Source organism: Pholis gunnellus (genome assembly GCF_910591455.1).
Source record: "Pholis gunnellus genome assembly, chromosome: 21".
Classification (NCBI taxonomy): domain Eukaryota; kingdom Metazoa; phylum Chordata; class Actinopteri; order Perciformes; family Pholidae; genus Pholis; species Pholis gunnellus.
Genome location: NC_136548.1, coordinates 19805116 through 19830178, shown reverse-complemented (window position 1 = coordinate 19830178; position 25063 = coordinate 19805116). Strand labels below are relative to the sequence as shown.

Here is a 25063-nt window from a genome sequence, read left to right as displayed (position 1 = left end):
TCAGAGGTTTTTTAGGACCAAAATGTGACTTTAATGCAGTGGCGGGCCGTGCGTTGTATACCTGGGCCTTCTGTGTCCTGCTACCGTTGAATTACCTCCTAATAACCTCATGATGACGCATCAATCCAGTAAACCTGCAGCGGATCCACGCATTCCACCACACAAGAGCACGAGCCATTCAAACACTATTCATACAAACACGATAGACAAATGAACAGTAGTGACGTTACTCTGTAAAAACACTGACGCAGTTTGTGACTTACCGAAACTTAAAGAGTTTAATCCCAGTACATGGTTTCAGTTCCAGTAAGAAGTCCTTCTGGATTCATGGAGCCATGATGACAGTTGATCATCAGTTGTATCTCTCCGGTCTGCTGCTGCAGGTCCACAGCGGGGCCGGGAGCCCCGCCTCCACCGGCTAAATCCGTTTCTCCTCCTTATTCAGCCATTGAGTGTTGAAAAACAAAGCTAGGTAAAAAAACAAAAATCTACACCAAGCAAAATGCAAAAAATATCATAATTTCTTCATATCTTTCAATTTGAACTCTTACTCCTCTAACTAAGCTCTGATGCTATTTTAAGTTTCGTTTTCCAATAGTCACGTGCTCGCCCACTGACCAATCACAGCACACGCTGCACCTCACTGCAGAGCTGCTCCTGAAAACTGAGCTGCACGTAATGCTGACGTACTTGTAGGCCAGCTAGCAGCTCTGACAATAATTCAGTAAACATTAGTTTGTGTTGTTTGATGGGAGCCTAACAGAGTATATATTATTATTTAGTAATTTATTCATGCTTATTTTGTAATGTATGTAAGCCGATACACTTGCTTGTTAAAAAACACAACGTTACATTAATCATATCTTTATTTTATTTTAAGTTTGAGTTAAATAACACTCACCACGTCCTTGTACACATCGGTAGAACAGCGCCCCCACTCATCAGCATCAATTCAGGCAGAGAGCGGTACTGCAGCACAGACACAAAACTAAACTAAATCCCTCAAAATGAGAATAAATTCAAACTGTGCTCTGTGAAAGGTTCATGGAGTAAAACGTGAGACAGCTCAGTGACTGTAGAATGAGCTGTGTTAATTAATGTCACTCACCAAACTGCGTTTAATTTCTGACCATTTCACGTGATTCAGACGCACGTGGTGTCTGCTGAGAGGAACCGGATATAGTTAAAATAAAACTCTACCTCGAGCTCTGTGTTAGAATATGTAGACGGCGAATTAAAGGGGAGGCTTGAGAAGATTTAGTGAAGTAAGTGACTCTTATTTTGTGTCTATGTTTAGTCTGTAAGCAGAGCCGCGTGTTTATTTAGCTGGTTTTCTGATGGAGGTTTTGCTGAGAGTTTAATTAAACCCTAGCCCAATTTTTAGGCCTCTGCTCAAAAATTGCATACCCATACTAAAACGAGTGTATCTTTGCAACCACAAGGTCTAATTGAATAGTTTTGATGTTATAATAACAGAAACACTTGTGAGATTTGATCAGATGTATAAATATCAGTGTATATGTTACTGGTTAATACTAAATGAAGATGGAACACAGCTCAAATTGAAAAGTTTCAGGTTCGCCTGAAAGAACAGCACTTTTATTGTTTTTTTGTCTTTGAAATAATGCAGGAATTTGTCTAAAAATACACCACAATCATAGCACAATATGTCAGTAGTCTCTACAAAAATTATTGACTTTGATAAAGTGAAACATAAAGTTATAGAGGTTCTAGTACGGAGAGGTCAGGCGGGGTCGGCCCAATTTGTCATTGTGGAACCAGCTGTACCAGCTGTTCCATTCTAATTTAATATACTATATAACTATATATTTCACTTGTTTTATGACTAATAGTGTTCGATCTATACAAATACAGCAGTTTGGCATCATTTTGAGCCATTTTGACCTCTCTGAGGGTGTTCATATCTCTCCTCCATGGAATTTTCTCGTCTCTGTCTGTGTCTATGTAGCCCTTTCTAAGCCTATGATTGGCGGATTTCAGGCTATGACACCTCGTTTGATGCGGAAGGGACTCAGGAATGCAGTAGGAGGATCCTTAAGTTGATTGACGGAATTTTTAGCCAGTAAAAATCCAAAACCGCGCCGCACCACCCCAAGCGTGAAACTGATTCGCCGAAAAGTAAAATCACTACCCCCTCCTCATACTTACATGTTTGAGCACCAGAGACGGGGAGCACATGGCTGAATGGATTTAACCGGGATTTTCAGCGTTTTTCTTCTAGAAAATCATCTCAAGGTGCGAAGCGTTTAAGATTCTTTACTGTGTGGCTGTGTGTTGTTCTGGGGCTTGTTGGCTGTAACTTTGTAATGGTTTCAAGGAGAGAAATTTGGAAGATATGGCTGGATTCTGTGTGGAATGCTCGTGCTGTCTGATATGGGGGCTGGCCGTGTTAGCTTATAGCTTTGTGATGGTATCTCGAAACGGAGTACATAGCTCGCCGAGTCATGGCAAAAATACGTGATTTGTGGTACATCTTGTAGTTTATTATATTAGTTTGTGTAGAATTGTGTTTGGAGTGTGTAAAATGGCTTCGATAATATTTTTGCCCAGAATTTCTTCGTGAAGTGGGTATATAACGTGTGTAGCATTCATTATATTCATTTCTGAGAAGTGAATTCTACGACACGCTGCACGCTAAACTTTCTCCGTAGTCCCCCCTGGGGGGGCTCTCGTGATAGAAATTAAACAGCAGATACAACAAACACGTTTCCGGTCACATACTTCAAAGTAAAAGTCACAATAAAACTCATCCCTTATCTTCGGGCAGTTCCTTGCAGAAGGTTGGTGGTTCGAGTCCTAGTTGCACACAACGTTACAGCGCAGCTGATGCTCGTTAAATGTACACGAATGACAGGCAACATCCACGAGTATCTTTCAAAATAAAAGCCACAGAAAATGGTCTTCATTGCGCTGCTCGGTGCGGGAGGCGGGCGGTTCAAGTCCCGCATGAGCTGTGGAGAGTAACTCAAGCGTGGTAGAGATGGTTCAATCACACATTTTTTAAATAAACATATCAAAACGATATGAAATAAACCCAGTTCTTCTTTTCTTCTTCTTTTCTTTTTACAGCCTTTATTTTTCAAACTGATTAAAAATGTTTTGTTCGTTTTAACAGTCATGCCCGTAAAGCTTTTTAGAACTGAGAGACAGAAAGTTACTTCAGCTACCATGGCAACCTCTGTAATAATAACAACAATAATAACAATAATACTAATTAAAAAAAGAATCCTAATCAAAATAATAACTAAACCTTAATAGTAATTATAATAACAACAACAACAATAATAACAATAATAATAACTACAAACAGCGGAGACATCATAAAATACTATATTCTCACTATATACAAACAAATCAGTGATACTTCATCACAATCTCATAACCACAAAATATCACTAAGAATCAATAAGAACATTAATATTTCTCCTTCTGGTCCAAACGAATATCTTTATCACTTTTTGTTTCTATTGTTTTTTTCACAGCTGAAAATTAAAATCAACTGGTCTGTGGTGGGGTTAAGTTATTATTATTTCTTCTCTCTAAATCAAGATATTTCATATATTTGTGTTTTTGTACACATTAAACAAACAAGATATTTGGTGTAAATCAGTGAGATTTAGAGATGTTGGTTGTTGTGTTCACTGAGAATCAGATTGTAGGAACAAGACACCAGGCTAGCTGTTTCCACCTGCTTCTAGTCTTTGTGCTAAGCTAGGCTAACATCTCACCCCGACAAACAAAAAGACTTATTTCCTACAATGTCAAACGATCCCTCTTTGACCTCTGGTGGTGAAAACTGAACTCTTTCATGCAGAAAGTTAACTCGTCATCATCACACAACAGATTCAGACTGCGAATACAAAAGTTAATAATACGATCAGCTGCTTTTACAAAAGGCCACAGAATATAAATACAAATCAAAATAAATAGATGAATCACTTTTTCATGGTTAAACTCTTTGTTTGTGGAAGAAATACAAACCTCAAAGACTTCACGTCTACTCAACAGTGTGAAGGTGTTTCCTGTTTCAGAGCTCAGATAAACTCACTTTGAACCCAGTTTGTGTTTCCTTTTATTAGTATTACATTATTATCTAATTGTGGATCAACTTTCGTCATGTTGGTTGAAGAAATATGTTGAGTTTCAGATTGAAAGTTAATTGTTGTATATAAAAATAAAACATCTGGTCAATTCAGAAGCTGTTGTGGAGCTTTTGCTGTTGCTGGAACCAGGTCTTTAAAAAAAAGCAAGTATATCGTGAGCTTTAGAAACAGGACTCTTCATCTTTTAAACATCTTGAAACAAACAGCTGATAAGAAATCCAACCAAGTCGTGCATGCGTCTGTGACAAAAGGAGTGTTTGTGCATGTGTGCAAAAAAATGATGTAGGAAGTCTTGGAAATATGTACAAAATATCTATTCTCATGCTATGATCCAAAGATTCACACCATAAAGAAGGATAGAAAGGAAAGTTTAAAAGTAGAAATGTTCGTTTCACCTTCGTCGTCCACTGAGGACGACCACAGCTGCTACATCCAACACCTTTTGTCTCTCTGTCTTTGGATTTGAAGTTTCCCAAAAATGAAATGAGAAGTGAAGGCATCACGGTGGCCTTGGGTTTTGCCTTTTTCAGTCTCAAGTTTTTGCTCCTGTGTTTGGGGGTTCGTCTCCAGCCGACTGTCAGAGAGCCAAACCTGGGTTCATAGGGTCAGAATAGGCCCTACGGACCAGAACCGCCTCCAGACTTCAATCCAAACGCCAAATATCACTGGATAGACAGGAGATCTTCGTCTGAGGGGTAAAAGTTCAAGTATCAGCCAATCAAGGACACTTGGCAGGAGCAGGGGCTTCCCATTGGCTGCAGAACAACAGGGTGTCTGAGGGGACGACCATGTTGGATCTCCTGTTTCCAGATTGATCTACCAGGTAGATTGAGTCCACACCCATCAATGTTTCCCCAACTTCTTCTCCCCAGAGTCCCAGAAACCTTGATATTCAAGCCTTGTCTGTTTTCTCTGGTGAGCACTTTGTGACAAAAGTTCCCCCTTAACCCCCTTAAGATTGACCAGCTTCACCGACGGGTTATGAGCAGCAGGTTTCAGGCGATCATCACAAAATCAACGTCCGAGTTATCTCAAGTGTTGCAGCAATACATGGGACATAAAGCAAAGGCCGGTGCTGTTTCACCGACTGCTGATGGGGGGATGATATCCAAAAGTTGCCAAAAAAAGAAGGCCCACATATGCATTGCTCTAAGACTTCTAGAGATTTAAAGACTTGATAAACAATTGTCTTGCAGCAATACAGGGAACAAAACACTGCTGATGGACGAGCATACCCAACGGTATACCTATATGGGCATACCCAAAGTTCAGCTGTAGCCAAACAAGGAATCGGGGTTGTTCCAGGTCCAAAGAAACACCCAGAGGCAACGCATTTTCTGCACTTTTCTGTGGATGGAGCAGCTTTGATCCAGAGTTCTAACGACTCTCTAGAACCAGGAGGATGACTTACTCGGGCCATAACAGAATTCATGCTTGTACCCCTTTGAACCAGGTACGTGTCACTGGTTCTCAAACCTTTTTTACTTCTCTGAGAGACTTGATGAAAAAGTAGTCCTGGACTTGGAAACAGGGTTTATAGATGGTTAGTCTCATCCTTGAACCTCCTCATCTTCCAGCTCTCAGATGTTCTGGCAGCTCAGGGTTTCATCCAGTTAGAGTGGACCGGACGGGACCACTTTGATCAGCGAGAAGCCTCCAGTCCATTTCCATCTGCTGCCTTCTTCATGTTCAGTACACAAATCATGTGAGGACACAATGTGGCAACAAATCATTGGGAGTTTGATTCCCACGTCCCAACGCTTTAAAAACAAGTCACAGAAAGCTGCTTCAGGTGAAAACGTCCTCCGAACGGCACACAAAGCTCGTCTTTGATCGGCCCGGAGAGAAGTCGTCGTCTTTGTCTCAGATTTGGACCTCACCGCCAGCCGTAAAGTGTCAGAACTTTTGGGTATCGAGCTGGACTAAAAGTCGTAATCCCATCCGGAGTTGTCGTCCGGGGGCGGCTCGTCTGTGTCTTCGGGGAAATTGTCGAAGTTGCTGGTGTCGGTCGGAGAGGAAACCTGTACAGAACAACACCGAGTTAAACACCTTCAACAACCTGCAGACCTCTTAGATGTCAGGCTGGTTAAAGAGCTGATGAGTATGGAAGCCCATTCCCGCCAGCAAAAAAAAAACACACAAAAAAAAAGGTTTCAAATTTTTTTGGGCTGGCGAAAAAACAACAAAAAACAACAACAACTGATGTTTCCAGTTGCTGTTTATTGAAGGTCGCCAACTCAGCCACATTGGTTTTATTCTTTATACTCCAGAGCTGCTTCTTGCTTAAACTTCTATTCAAGGGTGCGTTTGCTCAGCACAATGTGAAACATCAAGCAGTTGAAGTGTTTCATGTGTTGAAAGAAGTCTTCAATGTACTCACAATCTATTTATGTGTCAAATGTAGAGTAACCTACGAAGAGCTGCTTCTAATACTGTTAAAGTATCTCATCATTTCGACTTTCTATAGCAACTGGAAACATCTGGTCAGTGTTATGGTTACAGATGGATGCACCAAAAGTGTTGAGACTGGGTGACATGATCTTATATATACCATCAGATAATTTATACAGAAGTATGTGACATGCAACAAACACCCCCAGCTGAACCTCCTTCATGGTTAGCAGCATAACTACGGGGCCCCCAGGGGTCCTGAAGTCATTTGCTGGATACACCAAAAACAGAACTCTTGGTTGGAGTTACTGTTTCTCAACGCTGCCAAATAATCAAAGCTCAAAGGTTCATTGACGAGAACTTCCAAATGCATCTAATGGTCTTTATTCATCAAATAAAGGAATCATCAAGTGGCCGAAGAATTGCCGCTCACATCACAGCAGGTGGTCACATATGAGGGGGAACCGTAACCCCCATCTTCAAATATGACTTTACCAGAAATATCACAATATGAGGTTTTTTAAACTCTGTATCGCCTTTGTTGCCTTGTTATGATTCAGAACATTTACTGAGCCCTGATTGGTCGAACATGAATTCTACTTCGACTCACGTCAGGTGTGATGGGTGGAGTCAGAGTTCCTTTCCTCAGACCCTCCCAGTTAAAACCTTCAAACCACCTGCACACAGAGAGACGGATTAGTCTTTTTATCCTGTATTCAGACACACACACACACACACACTGAACAGAAAACATGTGAGAGCTGAAACAGCCAATCAGGTGTCAGCTTCCAGTCCACTCACTTGTGCTTCTGGATGTCTTTGACTCCGTTCTTCAGGTTTCCAAGTCTCTCTGAGGGATTATCTCTGTTGACACAGGATTTATTTTGGAAATAAGAACAATGAACTTTGACTGTACAGTTAATGTGAGCTGCTCAGGTGAACAGCGCCCCCTACCTGCAGAGCTTCTTGATGAGGTTGGCGGCGTTCTTAGTGATCTTCTTGGGGAACTCGATCATGTCGATGCCTCTCAGGATGACGTTGTAGGTTTTCATTGGATCTGGACCTGAAAACGGGGGACTGGATACACACAGAGACACCGAATAAACAAGAGTTTGACTCTACTGAGCTTTACTGTCTCCATTCTTGTCTTTGTCCTCACCTGCCGGTCAGCAGCTCGTACATCAGGATACCCAGAGACCAGTAGTCTGCTGAGACATCGTGACCTTTGTTGAGGATGATCTCTGGAGCGACGTACTCCGGCGTCCCGCAGAACGTCCACGTCTTCTTACAGAAACCGATCTTCTTGGCAAAACCAAAGTCCACCTAGAAAAAGATTCAAATGATTGAACACGTCTCTCCACATTTGTGTAATTTTCTTTTTCTGATCGTGTGAATTGGCTCCTGCCGGTTCCTGTACAGCATCTCAAGCTGGAAACTCGTTTAAAATATGAGGAACTCTTAATGTTTCTGGTGACGTCTCTGACTTTTTTCCTCTTGCGTCACCATCCGGACAAAATCTCCACAGAAATCTAAAGGGTCCATTTCCAATAAATCTCGTGATGCCGTTCCTGCTTTGCAGAAAATACACGTTTCTGAACAACAAATTCAAACTTGACTGAATTGAACTTGTTTGTTAACCTCTCTGAGGAGCGAGGCCTTATTTTCTTTTTCCTGGAGCCTCGACTCTCTTAATATATAAATATGTATTTTGTAAAGATCTCCCTCTAAAACATATTAATAATAGTTCCTTGTTGCGCTTGGATTTGCTTTGCTTCTGCTCAGATATTGAGTTGCTTCAGTCCGGCTGCTCCTGAAACTTCTGCTCTCAGATTTCTTCTCTGCTCTTGGATTCAAACTTCCTCGACCAATAGAACACAGGCGTGATGTTGACCAATGGATCCCTGCCTTGTTTAGGGTGCGTTTGTTTTACTTCTTCATACGACAACAAACAAAAGTTTACGGTCTTAACATGTAAGACTGATGATACACAACATGTTCCCTTCATAGCGTTGGTTTTGTTGGGTTCCTGATTAAATCTTTTCCCTTCACAACATTGACTCTTTGTGTTGTTAAACTTGTATTTTCACCCAGAAACTTGAAGCTACTTGCTGAAGATTCTCACTGATTCCTACAAGATGTTAAAGATTGAAGATGTATTTCATGAATAGATATTGAAGTACCAGCTTGGCGTATCCCCGGCTGTCCAGGATGAGGTTCTCAGGCTTCAGGTCTCTGTAGATGATGCCTTTGGCGTGCAGGTAGGCGAAGGCTTCGACCACACAGGCCGTGTAGAACCTGGTGGTCGAATCTTCAAACGAACCCCTGAAAAACAAGTGAAACGAGAATTACTGTCAAAGCCGGTCAGTTCGTTTATAAAGACATGAAACAGATTGTGAGCAGCTGACACCAGAGAACGTTTTTAGCTTTTGCTTGAAAAATGACCGTCAACAAATAACCAACGATCATCGCTGTTAATAAATCTAGACATTCATTTTCATCTAATCGACTCAAACACTTGGTGTTTCAGCACTTTTTGCTTTTATTCTGCGTCATAAAATGCACCAGCGACGCTGCTGCATCAGTACATGTTGAACAGACTAACGGAGTGAGACGTGTACCTGTCTCTCAGTATCGTCCACAGCTCTCCTCCCAGACAGGCCTCCATCAGCATGTACAGATATTTACTGTCTTTAAACGTCCGGTACAACCTGAACACAAACGGCACAGCTCCATGTTTTAACAGTGAGATTCGTGTTTTATATTCTTCTTCTGCTGCTTTTATGTGAATCATTTAAAGAGCTAACCAAAAAAACAAACGTCAATAAAAAGCAACATTGTTTTTAGTTGATGGATAATAAAGTTTTAGTCAACTCTATTCTATTTTTATTTTATTTTGAAAACCAGAACCAAACTATATTTTTTTGATACTTTCATGTTTTTTTTTATTTCTGCACATAACACCAAACAAAGATTTGTCAGTAAAGCTTTTATTTTGAAAGCCAGGACTTAAAGCAACCCTTTTCAGAATCAAGGACTTCCGTATGGAACGACTGCAGTGATGATGATGATGATGATGATGTTGTTCTGACCTGACGATGAAGTCGGAGTGCGCCTCGGTCATGATGTGTTTCTCGGAGCGGATGTGTTCCTGTTGTCTCGTGTCGACGATGTGACGCTTCTTCAGGATCTTCATGGCGAAAGTCTTCGCCTCCTCGTTCTTCAGCTGCACCTGAAGACAAACACGCGTCCAGTCGGTTAGAAACACATTTCAATCCGTATCGAACACGTACTGTGTGTGTCACACCAGGCTGCTCTCATCCAGTATCCGTAGATATAACTTCAACAAATCATTAGAGATCCTACAAACATTTATCCACGTAATCATGAAGGAGAACGTATAAAGACGGTCTGTCACACAGGAAGGAAGGAGAGAGCTTTCATCCAGGAGATCATCCAGGAGATCATCCAGGAGATCATCCAGGAGATCATCCAGGAGATCATCCAGATCATCCAGGAGATCATCCAGGAGATCATCCAGGAGATCATCCAGGAGATCATCCAGGAGATCATCCAGATCATCCAGGAGATCATCCAGGAGATCATCCAGGAGATCATCCAGGAGATCATCCAGGAGATCATCCAGGAGATCATCCAGGAGATCATCCAGGAGATCATCCAGGAGATCACCGTTCCTCATGTGAAACAAGACGTCAGCGTTGATTTATTTCTCATGAAACTTACGTACTTCATCAACTTCACGACCACAGTTCTGTAGTTATTTGAACCCAAACTACCATCTTTTCCTCAACCTAACGAAGTACTTTTGTTGTCTCAACCTAACTTTGTTGTCTTACAGAAGATGTAAGTCTTCAGTAGGAACCAATGAGACACAGACAGGAAGTCAGACAGTGTTGAGAGACGGACCAACATGTGTTTTTTATTGGTCTTGGGTTTGAATCTGGACTCGTATCTGTGAGTCTGAACCTCATATGGAACACATGAAGGACAAACAGCTGTGCTGTAAATAGTACATGACACAATCCTCTATTCCTGGACACCACTCAGCCATCTGCTGGTTAGCTTAGCTTAGCATAAAGACTGGAAACAGGGGGAAACAGCTAGCCTGGCTGCTGCTCTGAAGCTGGCTGTGATGGGAAATCTCATCAGCAGTCTGGAGGTCAGAGGTCAGTGTTTTCCTCGGAGCAGAGTTACATTCTGACTCGTCCACTACAAATAGCTCCAGAGGGATGACGGGAGATCCTCGGCGGGGATTCCTTCCTGTTTTTGGGCAAACCCTCTGCAGGGTTCCCCTCTGACCTCCAGCACCCGAAAACCTCCGGCTGCTGCAGAGAAAGCCGACGCCACGAGTCAGAGCAGCAGCCGTGACATCACACCTTCCTCTGTCTAATGAACGCTGTTCACAGAATCTAATGAAGAGAAATACCATGAAAACAAAGAGAGCTTCTGATCTGAGGAACTCGTTAAGACAAACTAAACGTATTAATAAATTAATTAGATTTAATAAACTGAACTCAAGAATTAAACCCAGACTCTCAATCACATGATGACTGGTTTCCAGTTACCAGCACTGATACTCCGCTGGAAAGTTACTGCAAATAGCTCTCACACACACACACACACACACACGCACGCACACACACACGCACGCACACGCACACACACACACACACACACACTCTCACACACACACACACACGCACGCACACGCACACGCACGCACGCACACGCACACACACACACACACACACACTCTCACATGCACACGCACACACACGCACGCACACACACACTCTCACACACACACACACACACGCACACGCACGCACACCCACGCACACACACACTCACACACAAACGCACACGCACACACACGCACGCACACACACACGCTCACACACACACACTCTCACACACGCACACACACGCACGCACACGCACACTCTCACACACACGCACACACACACACACACACACATCATTTTGTCCGAGTTGTGGACTATAAATCATATCCAACTAGACTCAAACTGGTCTTTAACTTTGTCCTACAAAGAAGTATTTTCTGTGTCGCTGCATTAAAATGAAATTTAGAGAATAGAAATCTCTCTTTTACATAATCTCATGTTCTATAATCTCACGTTCTATAATCTCACGTTCTATAATAGAACCTGATCGTACCAGCTCGACGCGTCCGAAGCCTCCGACTCCGAGCGTGTCGATGATGTTGAAGTCCTTCAGCTTCAGGCTGGAGAAGAAGGCGTTCTCCGCCTCGTACCTGCAGACAGAGACAACACGGGGAGGCCTTCACTGACCGCAGGAAAGCAGAGCTTTAAACATGTTGGACGAGCAGCCGAGCTTCAGAGGTGAACGTTTGGAATCAAAAACTCATCCAACCTTCCTTCAGTAAGGTGTTGGAACTGTACCTGCAGCATTTGACGACGTGGAAGAACGGGAATTTCTTGGAGGTTTGGATTGAGAAGGAGGTGATGGGGGGGGAGGAAGAGGAGGAGGAGGAAGAGGAGGAAGAGTATGGAGCTCTCTGCTGCCTCGCTGGGAGGAAAAGCAGCTCTCTCATCTCTAGAAAGAGTTTATCTACGAGTATCGATTAGAAAAACACTCGTTCTCTTCTCTGAAGACTCTATGATGGTGGACTTCAATCCACCAGATGGTCTTCGAGGTCTAGTCCTCAAGGTCTAGTCCTCAAGGTCTAGTCCTCAAGGTCTAGTCCTCAAGGTCTAGTCCTAGTCTGCAGACAAAAACAAATCCTTCAAAGTTTTGGGACGATGTTTCTCGGTCAAAGAACGAAAGGTTTTCAGTCATCAGGAGAACGTTCGGTCTGTAAGAGAGCGTCTCCAAAGAAGAGCTCCACTCCAGCATCACATGGTGAGGGTCGGGCTGACGGTGTCCATAGAGATCCAAGGTTCTGGTCTGGGGGGACCGGTGAGGTTGCCAGATCTTCCTGATCCGAGCGGGATGTCGTCAGATTCCAGAGGACGTCATCAGACCTTCTGTGAAGTCTTGATAGATTTTGGACGGTACTCTTCGTCTAAGACTCTAAGACTCTAAGTCTAAGGTCTGTGGGTGTCTGACTTGGAAGGAGTCCAACTGAGCGTGCTCCAACTGAGACCAGGACTGAGGGAAGCCTCCGACAGGTTCGTCCTTTAATGTCAAAAAGGGGCGGGGGGGGGGGGGGGACCAGGTCTGCTCCGAGTCCTGCAGAGTGTAACGAGACGCCGCCGGTATTTTTAGCTCAAAGGAAACATCGCTCAGAGGTTCCTCCAGTAAAACGCTCACTGAAGGACAGACTGTCCCGAGGACAGAGGACAGAGGACAGAGGACAGAGGACAGAGGACAGAGGACACGAAGGCTTCAGGAGGTTTAACGTCAACGGATCGAGTTTAATGCTCGTAGTCGTTTGTTCTATCATCAATTCTTTGAGGATCATTTATTGTTATTATGTAATTCATGGAAGCTAATTTTCAACACAACAAACAAAACGACACAACAACACAACAACACAACAACACAACAACACAACAGCAGAACGTTACACACAATGAATGTAAACAGCAGGTAAAATGGCCGACATCTTCACATGAAGAACTCAGCATGAGGAACTCTGATGTAAACACAGAGTCCTCCTCCTCTTGTCCACGAGAGTCCTGATCTCTGTCCTGAAGTCCACCCGTCAGGTGTAACTGAATCCTGGACCACGATGGATCCAGGTCTCTGTGAAGACCTGGGCTTCACAGTCACCGACCTACCGCTGCTTTCATGCATCTTGTTTTTTCTGCGACCGGGCTTCAGACAGCCAGGAGCATGCTGGGTAGTGGAGTAGCCTGAGGTCTTAGCTAGGTTAGCTTAGCATCCATCTGGGCTCTTCTCTCTGGGGTTTGGTGGCGTTGGGTCCAGCAGGTCTGGTTGGTTGGTCGGCTGCTCTTTATCCCCTTTCTTTCTTTCTTTCTTTCTTTCTTTCTTTCTTTCTTTCTTTCTTTCTTTCTTTCTTTCTTTCTTTCTTTCTTTCTTTCTTTCTTTCTTTCTTTCCAGATGTTGATGAATATATTTGGTTGTTGGTGATAAACTACAAATACAGACCAAAATGTAGCGAGATTCAAGTACCAGACAGGATCCTTCCAGACCTGCAGGAGGTCCAGAAACGTAGTATGTGTGTGTTTGTTGTGTGTGTTCGTGTGTGTGTTTGTGTGTGAGAGTGCATTTTGGCAGCAGTACAGACTGTAAACACAACATATAATCAGTTTGTGTGTGTGTGTGTGTGTGTGTTTGTGTGAGAGTGTGTGTGTGTGTGTGTGTGTTTGTGCGTGTTGTATTGAATCTATACCATAAGAGGAGATGACTGTGTTCAAACTCACTCCGTCACATGATGTCACCTGATGCAAGACAAAACGTCTAGTGTTACTAGTGTGTGTGTGTGTGTGTGTGTACTATAGTGCACTATGTATATAGAGTGCCTTGCATAAGTATTCACCCACTTGGACTTGTCTACATGTTGTCATGGTAACCAAAGATTCACATCATTTCATTGGGATTTTGTGTAACGGACCAACACAAAATAGTTCATCTGGAAGTCTAATATATTTAATATGAATATAATTAATATGAATATGTTTAATATGAATATAATTAATATGAATATGTTTAATATGAATATAATTAATATGAATATGTTTAATATGAATATGTTTAATATGAATATAATTAATATGAATATGTTTAATATGAATATAATTAATATGAATATATTTAATATGAATATAATTAATATGAATATGTTTAATATGAATATAATTAATATGAATATATTTAATATGAATATAATTAATATGAATATGTTTAATATGAGTATGTTTAATATGAATATAATTAATATGAATATATTTAATATGAATATAATTAATATGAATATGTTTAATATGAATATAATTAATATGAATATAATTAATATGAATATAATTAATATGAATATATTTAATATGAATATAATTAATATGAATATGTTTAATATGAGTATGTTTAATATGAATATATTTAACATACTTGGCTTTAGCTTCAGCGTCCTCGTATCCTTTATTGGAAACGTCGTCCAGTCCTCCAATCAGATGCTTGAACGAGCTAACGAGGAAAAAACAACCAATTAATAACATGAATAAAATAAATAATAATTATGTAGCTTCACGTTGTTTATCCTGTTTATTGACAATTCATCACAAAATGAAATATGAATGACTGAAAACTGAAGTCATGAAAATGTTCTTTGATCTGAAATTTAACCTGAAAACACGTTTTGCACTACGACATTAAAAAGATGTACACTAATGTACTACAATATGTACTACAACATATACAACAATATCTACTACAATATCTACTACATGTACTACAATATGTACTACAACATATACTCCAACATCTACAACAACATCTACTACATCTACAAAAAGATCTACTAGAATATCTACTACATGTACTACAATATGTACTACAACATCTACAACAAGATCTACTAAAATATGTACTACAGCATCTACTACAACATCTATTACAACATGTACTACAACTTGTACTACATCTTATACAACATCTACATTAATATCTACTACAATATGTACTAAGATATATTATCTCCTCATCTGTACGAGTGTGAGTGGATTAGTGAATAAAACTAAATATTTATTACTTAAAGACGCCTCAGGAGCTCAATATCATATTATTATTATTATTATTATTAATATTATTATTATTATTATTAATATTATTATTATTAATATTATTATTATCTGTTAATATCAGTTCTTTATTGATGAGTTCATCAATAACTCAGACTCGTTAAATCTCAGAGGTTTAAATATGGAGATGAAATATAACATATGAATAAAATAAAATATGACTATTTATTCACAGTGTTGCATTGTGGGTCAGCAGTGTGCAACAACAACACGCTCTAAAATAAGAATATTTATAATAATAATAATAATAATTGTGTGTGTAGTGAGAGCAGGAGACCAGCAGAGGGCAGCAGAGCAGCAGCTTCCATAAACAGATTCGGATAATAATAATATATTATAATATAATAATAATTATTAAAAAAATCAATAACATGAATTATAATTATTATTCATTAATGTGTTGATCACTTTAATTACTTTGTATTTGGCTGGTAGTTTATTCTTTAATAATAGATTCCATACAACAACAAACACAAATACAACAACAAACACAAATACAGCAACAAACACAAATACAGCAACAAACACAAATACAACAACAAACACAAATACAACAACAAACACAAATACAGCAACAAACACAAATACAACAACAAACACAAATACAACAACAAACACAAATACAGCAACAAACACAAATACAGCAACAAACACAAATACAGCAACAAACACAAATACAACAACAAACACAAATACAGCAACAAACACAAATACAACAACAAACACAAATACAACAACAAACACAAATACAGCAACAAACACAAATACAGCAACAAACACAAATACAGCAACAAACACAAATACAACAACAAACACAAATACAACAACAAACACAAATACAGCAACAAACACAAATACAGCAACAAACACAAATACAACAACAAACACAAATACAGCAACAAACACAAATACAACAACAAACACAAATACAGCAACAAACACAAATACAGCAACAAACACAAATACAGCAACAAACACAAATACAGCAACAAACACAAATACAACAACAAACACAAATACAGCAACAAACACAAATACAGCAACAAACACAAATACAGCAACAAACACAAATACAACAACAAACACAAATACAGCAACAAACACAAATACAGCAACAAACACAAATACAGCAACAAACACAAATACAACAACAAACACAAATACAGCAACAAACACAAATACAGCAACAAACACAAATACAGCAACAAACACAAATACAGCAACAAACACAAATACAGCAACAAACACAAATACAACAACAAACACAAATACAGCAACAAACACAAATACAGCAACAAACACAAATACAACAACAAACACAAATACAGCAACAAACACAAATACAGCAACAAACACAAATACAGCAACAAACACAAATACAGCAACAAACACAAATACAACAACAAACACAAATACAACAACAAACACAAATACAGCAACAAACACAAATACAGCAACAAACACAAATACAGCAACAAACACAAATACAACAACAAACACAAATACAACAACAAACACAAATACAGCAACAAACACAAATACAGCAACAAACACAAATACAACAACAAACACAAATACAGCAACAAACACAAATACAACAACAAACACAAATACAGCAACAAACACAAATACAGCAACAAACACAAATACAGCAACAAACACAAATACAACAACAAACACAAATACAGCAACAAACACAAATACAACAACAAACACAAATACAACAACAAACACAAATACAACAACAAACACAAATACAACAACAAACACAAATACAACAACAAACACAAATACAACAACAAACACAAATACAGCAACAAACACAAATACAACAACAAACACAAATACAACAACAATATATAAAGTACAGCACGAGGACCCCGAGGCTCAGCTGGAGGCATGCTGTTCAAAAGTCACTCGTTAAAAACATTTGTTCCAATGTTTCCAGAAACAAGAGTTCCTCGTGTCACTTTGTGTTGGATCAGTGAAGGCTTTTATCATTACATTTAGTAATAGTAGAGTCATCATCAATAATCAACATTTACATTTTTAGGAAGAATTCCTTAACAGCATGAAAGGAACATTACGACACACACACACATGACGGGCACTCGTTTGATTCATAATCTGAATATAAAAGTTACTAAAGCTCTCAGATGAATGTCGTAAAAACTACAATATTTACTCTGAGATGTAGTAGAAGTATAAAGTAGCATGAACTGGAAATACTCAAGTAAAGTACAAGTACCTCAAAGGTGTACTGGCACGCACGCACCCACCCCCACACACACACACACACACACACACACACACACACACACACACACACACACACACACACACACACACACACACACACACACACACACACACACACACACACACACACACACAAACACACACACAGTGTTAGCTTCAATGTGACTTATTTATCTTTATCTCTGAAGTCCAGGAAAAATAAAAGTCCATAAATACACCGAGAAGTTCATCAACAACAAAAACAACAGTAATAATAATAATACAAATGTGTGTGTGTGTGTGTGTGTGTGTGTGTGTGTGTGTGTGTCTTACTCTCGGTCGATGACCAGGCAGGTGACGGCTTCAGCAGCGATGACGTTTGCTGTTCTCACATCTTCACTGTGGAGACAACACAGACACACACACACACACACACACACACACACACACACAGACACACAGACACAGACACACACACACACACACACACACACACACACACATACACACAGACACACACACACACACACACACACACACACACACACACACACACACAGAGACACAGAGACACACACACACACACACACACACACACACACACAGACACACAGACACACACACACAGACACACACAGGTTTAGAAGGTAACGGTTCAGGTTTAGAAGGTAACGGTTCAGGTTTAGAAGGTAACGGTTCAGGTTTAGAAGGTAAAGCTTCAGGTTTAGAAGGTAAAGGTTCAGGTTTAGAAGGTAACGGTTCAGGTTTAGAAGGTAACGGTTCAGGTTTAGAAGGTAACGGTTCAGGTTTAGAAGGTAACGGTTCAGGTTTAGAAGGTAACGGTTCAGGTTTAGAAGGTAAAGCTTCAGGTTTAGAAGGCAACGGTTCAGGTTTAGAAGGTAAAGGTTCAGGTTTAGAAGGTAAAGCTTCAGGTTTAGAAGGTAACGGTTCAGGTTTAGAAGATAAAGCTTCAGGTTTAGAAGGTAACGGTTCAGGTTTAGAAGGTAAAGCTTCAGGTTTAGAAGGTAACGGTTCAGGTTTAGAAGGTAAAGGTTCAGGTTTAGAAGGTAAAGCTTCAGGTTTAGAAGGTAAAGGTTCAGGTTTAGAAGGTAAAGCTTCAGGTTCAGAGGGTAATGGTCCAGGTTTAGAAGGTAACGGTTCAGGTTTAGAAGGTAAAGCTTCAGGTTTAGAAGGTAATGGTCCAGGTTTAGAAGGTAAAGCTTCAGGTTCAGAGGGTAATGGTCCAGGTTTAGAAGGTAACGGTTCAGGTTTAGAAGGTAACGGTTCAGGTTTAGAAGGTAAAGGTTCAGGTTTAGAAGGTAAAGCTTCAGGTTTAGAAGGTAAAGCTTCAGGTTTAGAAGGTAAAGCTTCAGGTTTAGAAGGTAACGGTTCAGGTTTAGAAGGTAAAGGTTCAGGTTTAGAAGGTAAAGCTTCAGGTTTAGAAGGTAAAGGTTCAGGTTTAGAAGGTAAAGCTTCAGGTTCAGAGGGTAATGGTCCAGGTTTAGAAGGTAACGGTTCAGGTTTAGAAGGTAAAGCTTCAGGTTCAGAGGGTAATGGTCCAGGTTTAGAAGGTAACGGTTCAGGTTTAGAAGGTAACGGTTCAGGTTTAGAAGGTAAAGCTTCAGGTTTAGAAGGTAAAGGTTCAGGTTTAGAAGGTAATGGTCCAGGTTTAGAAGGTAAAGCTTCAGGTTCAGAGGGTAATGGTCCAGGTTTAGAAGGTAACGGTTCAGGTTTAGAAGGTAAAGCTTCAGGTTCAGAGGGTAATGGTCCAGGTTTAGAAGGTAACGGTTCAGGTTTAGAAGGTAAAGCTTCAGGTTCAGAGGGTAATGGTCCAGGTTTAGAAGGTAACGGTTCAGGTTTAGAAGGTAAAGGTTCAGGTTTAGAAGGTAACGGTTCAGGTTTAGAAGGTAACGGTTCAGGTTTAGAAGGTAAAGGTTCAGGTTTAGAAGGTAACGGTTCAGGTTTAGAAGGTAAAGGTTCCGGTCACATGATCTTACCCCTGCAGGGCTTTCTCTCCAAACCAGTTTCCCCTGGTGAGCTCTCTGAGGTGTGTTGGCTCCTGATTGGCTGAATCCTCCTGGGTCACGTTCACCTGACAGAAGGTGTGATCAACAGACGATCAGGACGAGTTAGCTGATCAATACTATCCTCAATAAAGGGAGGAGTTACCTTTCCCTTGCTGATGATGAAGAAGGTGTCTCCTCTGGCTCCCTGTCTGATGATGAACTCTCCGTCTTCATAATGAGTCTGAACACAGAAGAAGACTTACAGTGATGTGGTGTCTGGCGGTTTAAAGGTCTCTAGTGGTTTTAAGGTGTCTGGCGGTTTAAAGGTCTCTAGTGGTTTTAAGGTGTCTGGTGGTCTAAAGGTGTCTGGTGGTTTCAAGGTGTCTCACCTCCTCCATGACGTCAGCCAGTTTACTGATAGTCTCCTCTGGAAGACCCTGGAAGGTGGGAACGCTGCAGAGAGAGAGAGAAAGGGGCGGAGTTAGTGTCTTAAAGTGGCAGTGGCAGTCTGTTAAAGGGGCGTTGTTAACCTCTTAAAGCGGCAGTGGCGTAAAGGGGCAGTGTTAGTCTCTTAAAGGGGCAGTGTCAGTCTCTTAAAGGGGCAGTGTTAGTCTCTTAAAGGGGCAGTGGCAGTCTCTTAAAGTGACGGTGTCAGTCTCTTAAAGGGGCAGTGTCAGTCTCTTAAAGGGGCAGTGTTAGTCTCTTAAAGGGGCAGTGGCAGTCTCTTAAAGTGACGGTGTCAGTCTCTTAAAGGGGCAGTGGCAGTCTCTTAAAGTGACGGTGTCAGTCTCTTAAAGGGGCAGTGTCAGTCTCTTAAAGGGGCAGTGGCAGTCTCTTAAAGGGGCAGTGGCAGTCTCTTAAAGTGACGGTGTCAGTCTCTTAAAGGGGCAGTGGCAGTCTCTTAAAGTGACGGTGTCAGTCTCTTAAAGGGGCAGTGGCAGTCTCTTAAAGTGACGGTGTCAGTCTCTTAAAGGGGCAGTGGCAGTCTCTTAAAGTGACGGTGTCAGTCTCTTAAAGGGGCAGTGGCAGTCTCTTAAAGGGGCAGTGTCAGTCTCTTAAAGGGGCGGGGCTGTGGAGAAACCCATGTGACAGAAACAGGAGTTGGGGTCACCTCTTGAGGAAGTCCATGTACTCAGCGTGTTTGATGAGTCCAGTTCTCATCATGATGGTCTGGAAACACTGACGGTCAATCGCCCACAGCTTCACCTGGATCAGAGCTGAAATATAAAATATTATAAGTATATTTATGTTTTAATATCATGAATATATGTAAACGATCAGTCGCTTCAAAGCTGAAACATTTAATATCATAAATATATTTATGCTTTAAAACTGAACATCATCTCCTGTGAACGACGAGAGGCTCTGTGTGTTTATGCATTTATGAATATTTAATTATTAGGTGTTTCTTTAGAGTGAACGAGAACTTTGTTTCTAATCTGAATGTGAGAGGATGAAAATGTGTGTGTGTACAGTATGCAGGTATCATCATGGCGACACTACACACATCCATATATAGTGAAGGAAATAAGTATTTGATCTGTTGCCGATTTTGTAAGTTTGCCCACTTACAGTACAAAGACATGAACAGTATATAATTGTAATGGTAGGTTTATTTTAACAGTGAGAGACAGAATATCAAACTAACACTGCCCCTTTAAGAGACTAACAACGCCCCTTTAAGAGACTAACACGGCCCCTTTAAGAGACTAACACCGCCTCTTTAAGAGACTAACACCGCCCCTTTAAGAGAACAACAACGCCCCTTTAAGAGACCAACAACGCCCCTTTAAGAGACTAACAACGCCTCTTTAAGAGACTAACACCGCTCCTTTAAGAGACTAACACGGCCTCTTTGAGACTAACACTGCCCCTTTAAGAGACCAACAACGCCCCTTTAAGAGACCAACAACGCCCCTTTAAGAGACTAACACCGCTCCTTTAAGAGACTAACGCCACCCCTTTAAGAGACTAACAACGCCTCTTTAAGAGACTAACACTGCCCCTTTAAGAGACCAACAACGCCCCTTTAAGAGACTAACACCGCTCCTTTAAGAGACTAACACGGCCTCTTTAAGAGACTAACACTGCCCCTTTAAGAGACCAACAACGCCCCTTTAAGAGACTAACACCGCTCCTTTAAGAGACTAACACTGCCCCTTTAAGAGACCAACACCGCTCCTTTAAGAGACTAACACTGCCTCTTTAAGAGACCAACAACGCCTCTTTAAGAGACCAACAATGCCTCTTTAAGAGACCAACAACGCCCCTTTAAGAGACTAACGCTGCCCCTTTAAGAGACTAACACTGCCCCTTTAAGAGACTAACACTGCCTCTTTAAGAGACCAACAACGCCTCTTTAAGAGACCAACAATGCCTCTTTAAGAGACCAACAACGCCCCTTTAAGAGACTAACGCTGCCCCTTTAAGAGACTAACACTGCCCCTTTAAGAGACTAACACCGCTCCTTTAAGAGACTAACACGGCCTCTTTAAGAGACTAACACGGCCTCTTTAAGAGACCAACAACGCCCCTTTAAGAGACTAACACCGCTCCTTTAAGAGACTAACACTGCCTCTTTAAGAGACCAACAACGCCCCTTTAAGAGACTAACACTGCCCCTTTAAGAGACTAACACCGCTCCTTTAAGAGACTAACACGGCCTCTTTAAGAGACCAACAACGCCCCTTTAAGAGACTAACACCGCTCCTTTAAGAGACTAACACTGCCTCTTTAAGAGACCAACAACGCCCCTTTAAGAGACTAACACCGCTCCTTTAAGAGACTAACACTGCCTCTTTAAGAGACTAACACTGCCCCTTTAAGAGACCAACAACGCCCCTTTAAGAGACTAACGCTGCCCCTTTAAGAGACTAACACCGCTCCTTTAAGAGACTAACACGGCCTCTTTAAGAGACTAACACTGCCCCTTTAAGAGACCAACAACGCCCCTTTAAGAGACTAACACCGCTCCTTTAAGAGACTAACACTGCCTCTTTAAGAGACCAACAACGCCTCTTTAAGAGACCAACAATGCCTCTTTAAGAGACCAACAACGCCCCTTTAAGAGACTAACGCTGCCCCTTTAAGAGACTAACACTGCCCCTTTAAGAGACTAACACTGCCTCTTTAAGAGACCAACAACGCCTCTTTAAGAGACCAACAATGCCTCTTTAAGAGACCAACAACGCCCCTTTAAGAGACTAACGCTGCCCCTTTAAGAGACTAACACTGCCCCTTTAAGAGACTAACACCGCTCCTTTAAGAGACTAACACGGCCTCTTTAAGAGACTAACACGGCCTCTTTAAGAGACCAACAACGCCCCTTTAAGAGACTAACACCGCTCCTTTAAGAGACTAACACTGCCTCTTTAAGAGACCAACAACGCCCCTTTAAGAGACTAACACTGCCCCTTTAAGAGACTAACACCGCTCCTTTAAGAGACTAACACGGCCTCTTTAAGAGACTAACACCGCTCCTTTAAGAGACTAACACTGCCCCTTTAAGAGACTAACACCGCTCCTTTAAGAGACTAACACTGCCTCTTTAAGAGACTAACACCGCTCCTTTAAGAGACTAACACTGCCTCTTTAAGAGACTAACACCGCTCCTTTAAGAGACTAACACCGCCCCTTTAAGAGACTAACGCTGCCCCTTTAAGAGACTAACACCACCTCTTTAGTTTAGACTTTAGAGTTTAGGAGAAGGATATCTGTGTGTGAGAGTGTGTGTGTGTGCGTGAGAGTGAGTGTGTGTGTGTGTGCGTGTGTGTTCAAAACCCATCTGATACTCTTTAACATCCTAATTCCCCGCTGCAACCAGCTCACAGCCTCTGACATCCCATAAACCTTGGCACTGATGCTCAGATGGAGCCGGTAACCATGGTTACACGTCATCCACCTGAGTGTGTTCACTGTACATGTGTGTGTGTGTACGTGCGTGCGTGTGTGTGTGTGACTGTGTCTGTGTGTCTCTGTTTGTGTGTGTCTCTGTGTGTGTGTTTGTGTGTACAGTACTACTACAGTACTATCATAGTACTCTGTGGTACTACTACAGTACTACTACAGCACTACTATAGTACCACTATAGTACTACTACAGTACTATCATAGTACTCTGTGGTACTACTACAGTACTACTACAGTACTCTGTATCTGTCGTTACGTTTTATGTCTCGTTTGCTGCTTCATCACCTGCAGTCTGTTGCTACAGAGATACAGAGTGTCTCTGTAACCAAGGAAACAACAGGAGACACTCCACAGCTGAGAATACTTAATGTGCGTGTGTGGTTGTCTGTGTGTGTGTGTGTGTGTGTGTGGTTGTGTGTGTCTGTGTGTGGTTGTGTGCGTGTGGTTGTGTGTGTCTGTGTGTGTGTGTCTGTGTGTGGTTGTGTGTGTGTGGTTGTGTGTGTCTGTGTGTGTGTGTCTGTGTGTGGTTGTGTGTGTGTCTTTGTGGTTGTCTGTGTGTGTGTGTGTGTGAGTGTGTGTCTGTGTGTGTGTCTTTGTGTGTCTTTGTGTGTCTGTGTGTGTGTGTGAGTGAGTGTGTGTCTGTGTGTGTGTGTGAGTGTGTGTCTGTGTGGTTGTCAGTGTGTGTGTGTGTGTGTGGTGCAGGTGGTTGATTGATCGTTAGTGTTATTAATGTTCATTAAGGACTCATCGGGGTCTGAACTTTAGAAAATGCCAAGTCAGAGGTCAGAGTCCTCAAACGGTTGTTCCTCTGAACGATCAATTATTCAGGTAGACTAGAGACACTAGAGCCTGATACCAGTAGAGACACTAGAGTCTGATACCAGTAGAGACACTAGAGCCTGATACCAGTAGAGACACTAGAGCCTGATACCAGTAGAGACACTAGAGTCTGATACCAGTAGAGACACTAGAGCCTGATACCAGTAGAGACACTAGTCTGATACCAGTAGAGACACTAGAGTCTGATACCAGTAGAGACACTAGAGCCTGATACCAGTAGAGACACTAGAGCCTGTGATACCAGTAGAGACACTAGAGTCTGATACCAGTAGAGACACTAGAGCCTGATACCAGTAGAGACACTAGAGCCTGTGATACCAGTAGAGACACTAGAGTCTGATACCAGTAGAGACACTAGAGCCTAATACCAGTAGAGACACTAGAGCCTGATACCAGTAGAGACACTAGAGCCTAATACCAGTAGAGACACTAGAGCCTGATACCAGTAGAGACACTAGAGTCTGTGATACCAGTAGAGACACTAGAGTCTGATACCAGTAGAGACACTAGAGCCTGATACCAGTAGAGACACTAGAGTCTGTGATACCAGTAGAGACACTAGAGTCTGATACCAGTAGAGACACTAGAGCCTGTGATACCAGTAGAGACACTAGTCTGATACCAGTAGAGACACTAGAGTCTGATACCAGTAGAGACACTAGAGCCTGATACCAGTAGAGACACTAGAGTCTGTGATACCAGTAGAGACACTAGAGTCTGATACCAGTAGAGACACTAGAGTCTGTGATACCAGTAGAGACACTAGAGCCTGATACCAGTAGAGACACTAGAGT

General features: G+C 41.5%; 1 protein-coding gene across 3 annotated transcripts in view; it reads right to left on the bottom strand.

The window, feature by feature from the left end:
- Nucleotides 1-2736: 2736 nt before the first annotated feature.
- prkg1 (protein kinase cGMP-dependent 1) overlaps nt 2737-25063 on the bottom strand; it is a gene marked incomplete at its 5' end in the record, with an annotated part of 87175 nt that continues 64848 nt past the window's right edge. Inside the window, 15 exons of one of the 3 annotated variants that reach the window (XM_079182274.1) lie at nt 2737-6145; nt 7126-7192; nt 7317-7379; nt 7470-7592; nt 7675-7838; nt 8696-8837; nt 9134-9223; nt 9605-9744; nt 11712-11808; nt 14589-14663; nt 17849-17914; nt 19513-19607; nt 19685-19762; nt 19911-19974; nt 20633-20738. In XM_079182274.1, coding sequence (XP_079038400.1) covers nt 6047-6145; nt 7126-7192; nt 7317-7379; nt 7470-7592; nt 7675-7838; nt 8696-8837; nt 9134-9223; nt 9605-9744; nt 11712-11808; nt 14589-14663; nt 17849-17914; nt 19513-19607; nt 19685-19762; nt 19911-19974; nt 20633-20738 — 1469 coding nt within the window. In that variant the 3' untranslated portion in view covers nt 2737-6046. Of the gene's footprint in view, nt 6146-7125; nt 7193-7316; nt 7380-7469; nt 7593-7674; nt 7839-8695; nt 8838-9133; nt 9224-9604; nt 9745-11711; nt 11809-11956; nt 12651-14588; nt 14664-17848; nt 17915-19512; nt 19608-19684; nt 19763-19910; nt 19975-20632; nt 20739-25063 lie in introns of those variants that run through there. The other 2 variants (XM_079182276.1, XM_079182275.1) reach the window with 2 other exon arrangements.